Source organism: Schistocerca gregaria, chromosome 2, assembly GCF_023897955.1.
Source record: "Schistocerca gregaria isolate iqSchGreg1 chromosome 2, iqSchGreg1.2, whole genome shotgun sequence".
NCBI lineage: Eukaryota > Metazoa > Arthropoda > Insecta > Orthoptera > Acrididae > Schistocerca > Schistocerca gregaria.
Window position 1 is genome coordinate 833,639,089 of NC_064921.1, and position 12,445 is coordinate 833,651,533.

General features: G+C 41.9%; 1 protein-coding gene across 1 annotated transcript in view; it reads right to left on the reverse strand.

Moving 5' to 3' along the window:
* Window positions 1-12,445, reverse strand: part of LOC126336002 (agrin-like) — a 1,245,461-nt gene that overhangs the window by 314,695 nt on the left and 918,321 nt on the right. Inside the window, exon 6 of the mRNA XM_049999480.1 lies at window positions 7,908-8,288. Coding sequence (XP_049855437.1) covers window positions 7,908-8,288 — 381 coding nt within the window. The remainder of the gene's footprint in view (window positions 1-7,907; window positions 8,289-12,445) is intronic.

A 12,445-nucleotide genomic window follows, 5' to 3' on the forward strand; every position in this document is an offset into this window, starting at 1 on the left:
AAATGTAGCCCTTACTTTGACACAAGGAAAAAGAAAGCTTTTTTGTATGGGTTATTTAAATAAATTATTTAAAATAAGAAGAATGTTTTCTAATTGTTTAATCCCCCATAACACTGAAGGGCTCATGTTATTGTACCATCCCAGGTTTCTTCGATAACTTAATCTTTAACAGAAAAATGTTACAGTGTAAAAAGCTTAGATAGCCTACATTTGGACCGTCTCCTACACAGAAAAGAATGGAAGGAAAGTATGGAAGGCGTAGGCGATGAATGGATTCCAAAACAGTTGCTTCAATACGGCAGAAAAAAACGACAAACCTGCCTAAAAATATAAGTTGCGCATTGTAAATATTCTGCCGGTTTTACAGCTATATATACAAGTACTGATTTATTATTAGATATCACGTGCCGGCCGGTGTGGCCGAGCGGTTTTAGGCGCTTCAGTCTGGAACCGCGCGACCGCTACGGTCGTAGTTTCGAATCCTGCCTCGGGCATAGGTATGTGTGATGTCCTTAGGTTAGTTAGGTTTAAATAGTTCTAAGTTATAGGGGACTGATGACCTCAGATGTTAAGTCCCACAGTGCTCAGAGCCATTTGAACCCTTTTAGATATCCCGAACGTCAACAAGCTACCAGCCCACTTATCCCTCTTAGAGCGAGAACTTAAAAGGAAACGATGCATGTTTACACTTGACGATAACCACTTTGCTAACAGTGGTAACTGCAGATTTGTCCAGCATACTTCATGTTGACTTTCAAGTTTTTTTTCTTTTCTGCAAACGCCAGGGAAGTAGCACGTGCAGTGTCAAAACTGCGTGAGAAAGTTAAGCGTTGCAGTTTCTGTAGGTAGGGCCGCTTGCGTCAGAATTTCCCCTCACACGACTCTGCCCACTGCAAAGACCAATCTTATTATTTAGATTTTTTGAAGGATGCTGATGAGAGGAAATAGCACACTAGCTGCGTTAACAATTGTTTTAACGCAACTGTTGTGTTATTTCTTCACATCGGAAATCTAGTTATTTAGTTATTCGAATCACACCGCCACCCCCCCCCCCCCTCTCTCCACCTCCTAGTGCTCTGCTATCAGAGTCCTTACTTGTGCCACCTATACTTGCTTCACACAGTCAAAGAGAAAGACTGGACGTGAAAGCTCAAAGAGTAGTAAGACTCCTTAACACAAATAAAGTAAAATTACGTTCTACTACAATTTCAAAAGAATAATCTCACATATTTACAGAAAATTGCAAAAGAATGTAATGTAGAATAAAAGGCGCCTGTCCAAAAAACTCGAAAATGAGTCATTACAACACAGTATTGGAGCCAGAATGTCTGTATCCAAAAGAATGCCTGGCATTACACTACAATTGAGATAAATTAGAACTACTAAAAAGACGAATTGTAAGGAAAAATTAGGACCACGAAACACAGCAGAAGGTTGGAAAACACGAAGTAATGCTGAAATATACCAAAATATAGAACACAATTCAAACGTAATGAGAAAAAAAGGCTCATGTTTTTTGGACATTTATTTCGAATGCAATATAGTACATTAACTAATAGGATTTTCAAATGTTTGTGGGATAAGTAGTCCACAACAAGCTGTGTCAACGACGTGAAAAAAGATTTACAAATACACATTGTGAAACGAGAAAACCGTACGGGGTGGGGGAGTGGCTCTGTACGTAAAAACAATATTTCATTTGAGTCCATAGACGTATCATGACGCTGCACTGAACAGATATTTGAAAGTTGTGCAGCATTAGTTGAATTTAGTGAATCTAAACTTTTAATTGCTGTTGTTTATAGGTCCCCTAACCCCGACTTCAGAGAATTTTTGCTTAAGTTAGAGAGGATTCTTGATTCACTTTGTAGGAAGTACCAGAAAGTAGTTGTATGTGGTGACTTCAATATTAATTTTGTACATGATTGTGCAAGAAAAAGGATGTTGGTAGATCTCCTAAATTCATATGATCTGACGCAAACTGTGTTTTTTCCAACTAGGGTGCAGGGGAACAGTAGCACAGTCATAGACGATATTTTTATTCATTCTTCATTACTAGATGGGCATTGTGTTAGTAAAAGGGTGAATGACCTTTCAGACCATGATGCACAAATTTTAACACTAAAAGGTTTTTGTACTCAAGCCAACGTCGTATTTAATTACAAACTACGTAGGAAAGTTAATCCAACAGCAATAGAGAGTTTTTCAAAACTTCTCAAGGAACAAGAGTGCAAAGATGTTTATAGAGCCGATAATATAGATGATAAATACAATGCTTTCCATAACACTTTTCTCATGCTCTTTGAGAGTTGCTTTCCATTAGAAGATTCTAAACGGGGTACTAGCAGTAATGGACAGCCCGGTTGGCTGACTAGTGGGATAAGGATATCATGTAGAACAAAGCGGGAATTATATCAAAATGTTAGAAGTAGTCACAATCAAGCTACAGTAGCCCATTACAAACAGTATTGTAAGGTGCTTAAAAATGTTATTAGCAAGGCAAAAATTATGTGGTATGCATATAGAATAGCTAATTCACAGGAATTAAATTAAAGCCATATGGTCAGTTGTGAAGGAAGTGTCTGGTCAGCAGCACAAGGTTCACGATATAAAGTCAGTTTGCAGTAATAATATTTCTGTTACTGATAAACCAGATATATGTACAGTATTTAATAACCATTTTCTGAGCATTGCTGGTGAATTAAATAAAATTTAGTATCTACAGGAAATCATATAAATTTCTTAGCAAATGCCTTTCGGAGATTGACGTCTGAAATACTCCTCTGTGATACAGACAAGAGGGAGATTGAGACAATAATCAAATCACTGAAGACTAAGGACTCTCATGGTTATGATGGAGTGTCTAGTAGAATATTAAAGTACTGTGCTGCACATGTTAGCCCTGTATTTAGCCATATTTGTAATTTTTCCTTTAGGAATGGTCAGTTTCCTGAGCGATTAAAGTACTCAGTAGTAAAGCCGCTTTATAAAAAGGGAAAAGGGATAATGTAGATCATTATAGATCTATTTCTATGCCATCAGTGTTTGCAAAAGTTATCGGAAAGGCTGTGTATGTAAGGTTAATTGATCATTTTATATCACACGATTTGCTATCAAATGTACAGTTAGGCTTTAGAAGTCGTTTGACAACTGAAAACGCTATATTGTATTTTCTTTGTGAGGTACTGGATGGGCTAAACAAAAAGTTTCGAACGCTTGGAGTATGTTTTGATTTAACAAAGGCATTTGACTGTGTTGATCACACAATATTACTCCAGAAGTTGGACCATTACGGAATAAGGGGAGTAGCACACAATTGGTTTACCTCTTACTTTAACAACAGGCAGCAAAAGGTCATTATTCACAATGTTGATAACGGCTGTGATGTGGGATCTGAGTGGGGTACTGTCAAGTGGGGGGTGCCCCAGGGATCAGTGTTGGGGCCGCTCCTGTTCCTTATTTATATAAATGATATGCCCTCTAGTATTATGGATAACTCTAAAATATTTCTGTTTACTGATGACACTAGCTTGGTAGTAAAGGATGTTGTGTGCAACATTGACTCGGTTTCAAGTAAATCAGTACATGACCTCAGTTCATGGCTTGTAGAAAATAAACTAACGTTAAATCACAGTAAGACTCAGTTTTTACAGTTCCTAACACACAATTCGACAAAACCTGACGTTTTAATCTCACAGAACGGGCATGTGATTAGTGAAACTGAACAGTTCAAATTCCTAGGTGTTCAGATAGATAGTTAGCTGTCGTGGAAAGCCCACGTTCAGGATCTTGTTCAAAGACATAATACTGCCATTTTCACTATTCGAACGGTATCGAAAGTGAGTGATATTTCGACTCGTAAATTAGTCTACATTGCTTATTTTCATTCACTTATGTCGTATGGTATTATATTTTGGGGTAACTCTTCCCATTCTGGAAGGATATTTTTGGCTCAGAAACGGGCGGTTCGGGCAATAAGTGGTGTGAGTTCACGAACCTCTTGTCGACCTCTTTTCACACGTGTGGGTATTTTGACATTGGCCTCTCAATATGTATATTGCTTATTGCCGTTTCTTGTTACCAATATTAGTTTATTTCCAACAATAAGCAGCTTTCACTCGGTTAATACTAAGCAGAAATCAAACCTCCATTTAGATCGGACTTCCTTAACTCTTGTGCAAAAAGGTGTGCAGTATACTGCTGCATCCATTTTCAATAAGCTGCCACTCGAATTCAAAAATCTGAGCAGTAATCCACTCGCTTTCAAATCGAAACTGAAGAGTTTCCTCATGGGTCACTCCTTCTATTCTGTCGAGGAGTTCCTTGAAAAATTAAGATGATTCTCCTTGTATTGATGATAGCGTTTGCTTAAACTTATGGACTGATTTTCTTTCAGGTTCATGAACATTTATTTTTATCTGTTATTACTTTTTATGTTGTAAGTTCATGTACTGACACGTTCCATGACCTGGAGATTTGCTCCTCAATTTGGTCCTACGGAACTTGACATTTAAATAAAATAGATAAATAAACATAACCAACAGAAAACTCTTTCGGGAAAAAGTACTGAAGACGGAAGGATTCCAAGGCAGGGTAGCTAAAAAGACTGGTTCAAAATGGTCTGAAGACGAAACATAGCGCACAGACGAAAGCATACTGGAAAAAAGGAAGGAACTAACAACAAAGAACTGAAATTTTTTATGTTAGATGGCCTCGGGCAAGTACAGAAAGGCAACAGCCTCAAAGGGTGCAGGGCAAAGTCAGGACATGCGGGGACCAAGCAGCAATCGGTATTGTAATTTTAAGCTGTCGAAGCTGCGTTGGTAATGAACCAGAACTTTAAGCGCTGACAGAAAGCACCGAAGTTGAAATCGTTATAGGTGCGGAAAGCTGGCTGAAGCCAGAGATAAGTTCTGCCGAAATTTTTACAAAGGCATAGACGGTGTTAGAAAGGATAGATCGCATGCAACCGGTGGTGGCGTATTTGTCGCTGTTAGTAGTAGTTTATCCTGTAGTGAAACAGAAGTGGATAGTGCCTGTGAATTATTATGGGTGGAGGTTATACTCAAAAACCGAGCTACGTTAATAATTGGCTCCTTTTACCGACCTCCCGACTCAGCAGCATTAGTGGCAGAACAACTGAGAGAAAATCTGGAATACATTTCACATAAATTTCTTCAGCATGTTATAGTCTTAGGTGGGGATTTCAATTTACCAGATATAGACTGGAACACTCAGATGTTTAGGACAGGTGGTAGGGACAGAGCATCGAGTGACATTATACTGAGTGCACTATCTGAAAATTATCTCGAGCAATTAAACAGAGAACGGACTCGTGGAGATAACATCTTGGACCTACTGGTAACAAACAGATCCGAACTTTAGGACTTTGTAAGCGCAGAACAGGGAATCAGTGATCAAAAGGCTGTTGCAGCATCCCTGAATATGGAAGTAAACAGGAATATAAAAAAAAAGGGAGGAAGATTTATATGTTTAGCAAGAATAATAGGCGGCATATTTCAGACTACCTAACAGATCAAAACGAAAATTCCTCTCCGACACTGACAATGTTGAGTGTTTATCGAAAAAGTTCAAGGCAATCGTAAAATACGTTTTAGACTGGTACGTGCCGAGTAAAACTGCGAGGGACGTGCAAAACCCACCGTGGTTCAACAAAAAAGTTAGGAAACTACTGCAAAAGCAAAGAGAGCTTCACTGCAAATTTAAACGCAGCCAAAACCTCTCAGACAAGCAGAAGGTAAGCGATGTCAAAGATAGCGAAAGGAGGGCTATGCATGAAGCGTTCAGTGAATTAGAAAGTAAAATTCTATGTACCGACTTGACAGAAAATCCTAGGAAGTTCTGGTCTTACGTTAAATCAGTACGTGGATCGAAACAGCATATCCAGACACTCTGGGATGATAATGGCATTGAAACAGAGGATTAAACGCGTAAAGCTGAAATACTAAACACCTCTTTGCAAAGCTGTTTCACAGAGGAAGATCGCACTGCAGTTCCTTCTCTAAATCCTCGCACGAACGAAAAAAATAGCTGACATGGAAATAAGTGTTCAAGGAATAGAAAAGCAACTGAAATGACTCAACAGAGGAAAGTCCACTGGACCTGACGGGATACCAATTCGATTCTACACAGAGTACGCGAAAGAAGTTGCCCCCCCTTCTAACAGCCGTGTACCGCATGTCTTTAGAGGAACGGAAGGTTCCAAATGATTGGAGAAGAGCGCAAAATGGTTCAAATGGCTCTGAGCACTATGGGACTCAACATCTGTGGTCATCAGTCCCCTAGAAGTTAGAACTACTTAAACCTAACTAACCTAAGGACATCACACACATCCATGCCCGAGGGAGGATTCGAACCCGCGACCGTAGCCGTCACGCGGTTCCAGACTGAAAGATCGCATGTGGTCCTAGTTTTCAAGAAGGGTCATCGAGCAGATGCGCAAAACTATAGGCCTATATCTCTGATATCGATCTGTTGCAGAATTTTAGAACATGTTTTTTGCTCGCGTATCAGGTCATTTCTGGAAACCCATAATCTACTGTGTAGGAATCAACATGGATTCCGGAAACAGCGGTCGCGTGAGACCCAGCTCCCTTTATTTGTTCATGAGACCTAGAAAATATTAGATACAGGCTCCCAGGTAGATGCCATTTTTCTTGACTTCCGGAAGGCGTTCGATACAGTCGCCTGATAAACAAAGTAAGGGCCTACGGAATATCAGAGAGCTATGTGGCTTGATTGGAGATTTTTAAGCAAACAGAACAAAGCATGTTGTTCTCAATGGAGAGACGTCTACAGACGTTAAAGTAACCTCTGGCGTGGCACAGGGGAGTGTTATGGGACCATTACTTTTCTCAATATATATAAATGACCTAGTAGATAGTGTCGGAAGTTCTATGCGGCTTTTCACGGATGATGCTGTAGTATACAGAGAAGTTGCAGCATTAGAAAATTGTAGCGAAATGCAGGAAGATGTGTAGCGGATGGGCACTTGGTGCAGCGAGTGGCAACTGACACTTAACATAGACAAATGTAATGTTTGCGAATACATAGAAAGAAGGATCCTTTATTGTATGATTATATGATAGCGGAACAAACACTGGTAGCAGTTACTTCTTTAAAATATCTGGGAGTATGCGTACGGATCGATTTGAAGTGCAATGATCACATAAAATTAATTGTTGGTAAGGCGGGTACCAGGTTGAGATTCATTGGGAGAGTCCTTAGGTGGCTTACAAAACACTCGTTAAACCTATACTTGAGTATTGCTCATCAGTGTGGGATCCGTACCAGGTCGGGTTGACAGAGTAGATAGAAGAGCGGCGCGTTTCGTCACAGGGTTATTTGGGAAGCGTGACAGCGTTGCGAAGATGTTTAGCAAACTCAAATGGCAGACTCTGCAAGGGAGGCGATCTGCATCACGGTGTAGCTTGCTGACCATGTTTCGTGAGTGTGCGTTTCTGGATGAGGTATCGACAATATTGCTTCCCGCTACTTATACCTTCCGAGGAGATCACGAATGTAAAATTAGTGAGATTCGAGTGCGCACGGAGGCTTTCCGACAGTCTTTTTTCCCGCGAACCATACGCGACTGGAACAGGAAAGGGAGGTAATGACAGTGGCACGTAAAGTGCCCTCCGCCATACACCGTTGTGTAAATGTAGATGTAGACGTAGTTTTTGGAAAGTGGTAGTGATGTAACTTATTCGCAATATACAGGCACTTGATAGTGCAATTGGGTACCGATACGTCGATGAACAATATTGCGGATATATGTCGACTTTTTGGAAAATATGTCGAGATATTGATAGATGGCTATATCGATATTTTATCAACAGCTTTACTGGGCATCATGAGTGGTGTAGGTAGAGGTGCTGGGTACTGACCGCAGGGCCCGTCGTGCAGCAGCTGTATGTCGGCGCGCAGGGCGCAGGCGGCGCGGCGCAGCTCGCACTCGCTGCCGTAGGAGACGAGGTCGGAGCCGCAGACGGGGCGCAGGCTGTGCGCCGACAGCTGCGCCTGCGGGCAGGCGGGGCACGCGGCGTCGCGGCAGCGGCCCGCGTGCAGCACTCGCGGCGCGGGGACTCCGCGCAGGCAGGCGGCGCGCCGCAGGTGGCAGGCGCTGTCGTGGCCGCCGCCGTCGGCCGCGCACACCGGCCGCAGCACGGGCGCGCACGGCGGCCCGCAGTCGCAGCGCGCCACGCCGCCCGAGTCCACGCTGCACTGCGCGCCGGGCCCGCACACAGCGCCCGCGCACGGGTTGCTGCCTGAGCACACAACGCTTCTCAGGGCACTCCCGCGCTCTCTCCGCACACCGGCGTACTGCCGCACCTAGTGAGACTCCCGTACTGTACATAAATGATGAGCACAGCAGCCGCTAGCCCCTTATACACTACTGACCATTAAAATTGCTGCACCAAGAAGAAATGCAGATGATAAACGGGCATTCATTGGACAATTACATTATCCTAGAACTGACATGTGATTACATTTTCACGCAGGTTCGCTGCACAGATATGTAGAAATCAGTACCCCGAACAACCACCTCTGGCCGCAATAAGGGCCTTGTTACGCCTGGACATTGACTCAAACAGAGCTTTGATGGCGTGTACAGGTACAGCTGCCTATGCAGCTTCAACACGATACCACAGTTCATGAAGAGTAGTGACTACCGCGCTGTGACGAGCCAGGCCTTGTTACGCCTGGACATTGACTCAAACAGAGCTGACATGGCGTGTACAGGTACAGCTGCCTATGCAGCTTCAATACGATACCACAGTTCATGAAGTGTAGTGACTACCGTGATGTGACGAGCCAGTTGCTCGGCCACCATTGCCCAGACGTTTTCAATTGGTGAGAGATCTGGAGAATGTGCTGGCCAGGGAAGCAGTCGAACATTTTCTGTATCCAGAAAGGCCCGTACAGGACCTGCAACATGCGGTTGTGCATTATCCTCCTGAAATGTAGGGTTTCGCAGGGACCGAATGAAGGGTAGAGCCACGGGTCGTAACACAATTGAAATGCAACGTCCACTGTTCAAAGTGCCGTCAAAGCGAACAAGAGGTGACTGAGACGTGTAAGCAGTGGCACCGAATACCATCACGCCGGGTGATACGCCAGTATGGTGATGGCAAATACACGCTTCCAATGTGCGTTAACCGTGATGTCGCCAAACACGGATGCGACCATCATGATGCTGTAAACAGAACCTCGATTCATCCGAAAAAATGACGTTTTCCATTCGTGCGCCCAGGTTCGTCGTTCAGTACACCATCGCATGCGCTCCTGTCTGTGATGCAGCGTCAAGGGTAACCGCAGCCATGGCCTCCGAGTGGATAGTCCATGCTGCGGCAAACGTCGTCGAACTGTTCGTGCAGATGGTTGTTGTCTTGCAAACGTCCCGATCTGTTGACTCAGGGGTCCAGAAGTGGCTGCACGATCCGTTACAGCCATGCGGATAAGATGCCTGTCATCTCGACTGCTAGTGATTCGATCCAGCACGGCGTTCCGTATTATCTTCCTGAACCCACCGATTCCATGTTCTCTAACAGTCATTGCATCTCGACCAACACGAGCAGCAATGTCGTGATACGGTAAACCGCAATCGCGATAGGCTACAATCCGACCTATATAAAAGTCAGAAACGTGATGGTACGCATTTCTGCTCCTTGCACGAGGCACACAGCGATGTTTCACCAGGCAACGCCGGACAATTGCTGTTTGTGTATGAGAAATTGGCTGCAAGCTTTCCTCATGTCAGCACGTTGTAGGTGTCACCACCGGCGCCAACCTTGTGTGAATGCTCTGAAAAGCTAATCATTTGCATATCACAGCATCTTCTGCCTGTCGGTTAACTTTCGCGTCTGTAGCACGTCATCTTCGTGGTGTAGCAATTGTAATGGCCACTAGTGTAGAAACGAGTTTTGTACACTTGTTTTAAACGCGCCAAATGGTGCTAAGGCCTCATCTTCGAACTTGACGTCTCTATACTCTCAGAGACTCCACTGCCGAATCCCCGCCATCGGCCAATTCAACTTTTCGTGATCTAATTATTTAAAATTTCGCATATTATTGTGAAAATCTGATTCTTTCATTTGGAATAGGTTATGAGTGTTCTCTTTGTACAGTACGTTGAGTGGGACATATATGTCCCACTGGACACGAGGAGGAATAAATAGTTCCCTAAACTTATTCCTCCTCAAACTCATTATTTTTCTTCATTTTCCGCAGCTGCTTAACAATTCTTGAGGATATTTTCTTTCTGTCGTTTCAACTACAAATAATGCGTGTTTTTTTTCTTCACCAGACGCTTTTCGATTTATTCAGGTAATGAAATTATTTACAATTTGATTTGCTCACAATACCCCATTACAGCATACACATTCAGACGTACCATTTCTGTCCTAGGGTGGTCAATCGTATAGATATAACGCTAGATGAAAACGAACAACTGCTTTTAGAAAAAGGTCTAAAACACAATACTGACTCACCAGCAAGTGAACAACAAATAGAAGATCTCATTGTAGAATCTGAATATTGTAGCCAAGTTATGCTGGCAACACTACAAAACACAAACCACAATACATTCTTTGAAGTATAAAAACAGACAGAATACTGTCGTCTGCGAAAAAATGTGCTGATTAAAATGTAAAAAATGAATAGTTCTGCACAGCAATTAAAAATTAGACTACAACTATCAGTGTCTAATGAAGAAAAACATCAATGGCTTTTCCCGATGTTGGTGAGAAACCAAACGGAATTCACCGTAAGTAAAAAATGGCTCAAATGTCTCTGAGCACTATGGGACTTAACATCTGAGGTCAACAGTCCCCTAGAACTTAGAACTATGTAAACCTTACTAACCTAAGGACATCACAAGCATCCATGCCCGAGGCACGATTCGAACCTGCGACCGTAGCGGTCGCGCAGTTCCAGACTGAAGCGCCTAGAACCGCTCGGTCACACCGGACGGCACCGCAAGTAAAAACCAACATATTTTTAACGAACTGTTTTTCGATCTTTAAGCAAATCAAAATGGAAATACCTTAATTGCAAACCACTGTTCATGCTTTACCTCAATAAAGCGAAACGCTTCAGGTGAAAAAAAAAACAACAAAAAACACGCGTTTTTTGTAGCTGCACAAATTGAGTAACCCATAACATATATTTCGAAAAGTTTAAATTGAATCACTGGTCAGTTTATGGATATTAACTTATAAATTGTTGCACTAAAATATAAAAATTGATATTAAAGCTGGAAGAGGAATCATATCTCTTTCCATCCTAATGTAAACAGGCGATATATTTAGGAGGTTGGGTTTGATGAGCTACGACGCGCTGCACTCAATGCAACGACTATGCCGCACGTGCAGTTGTGGCCTGTGTTTCTGCTTCTAATGTACTTTATCAAATTACTTACAGTGACATTGCAAGTTAACATTGCATCAATAGTTACTTTTGTTTTAAAACTAGGGATAGAGAATCGCAGGTGCAGCAGCAGAGTTACTAATATACTATATGTGTAATTTTTTCTTTTTGCACAGAATCATTTACGAAGCATTCAGTAGCAGGTTTGCTCACATATTGTCGTCCAAATGTTATGTACCTCAGCGAGCAATGAATGTGAAACGCCACAAAACTTAAACTGGCTAGTGACTATATATTCACTACAAACTTATCGAAATATGTTCATTGAGTTACTGAATTACGAAATTCATAATGGTAATAAATAATAACAAAAATGGAGTCAGTTGAATATCAGACTGCAATGTCACACTATAAGATGTGAAAGAATTAATTTTTTAATGGAAAAATTTCTTCAAAATCGAATGAGAAAAGTACCACAGCGGAGAATATGTGAATCCAGATACATCGATTTTTACTTGAAAAGTATTAGTTTTAGTGGAAAACTAGCTACAGAAACAGATTTATCTTTGCTTCATGTACTCGAGTGGCGTTATCAAAGTTCATTGTGGAAAGAGTCAGTTTCTAGTGAACCTACTTGAGTGACGTCACATTTGGCCATGCCACAAAAGTTAAAGACGCTTTAACTTTATGGTGCGACCTTCCGCCCCACACCGACTAGCGTCAGAAAGAAATCGAGCAGCCACCATCATGAGTCAGTGCTTCTAAAACGACATTTTAGGTGGTTTTCGCATTTATATTTGTGTGTTATGAAAATATGTAGTTTCAGTGGTATACCTCATTAAAGATTTCTCCAAAGTACGGTGATTTTAGTACAGTTTATTTTGCTTCAATGTCAAGAAGTGAGACATAATCCTTAATTTACGTGGTTAAAGTATATGATGTTTTTTACATGATGCATGGACAAGATTTCCGTTTGAGTAAACAAGTTTTACTGCGTATTTAAAGGAGTTTTGTAGTTTCACAGCAGTACCCCCAAAAATGGAGGAACTTAATGCAT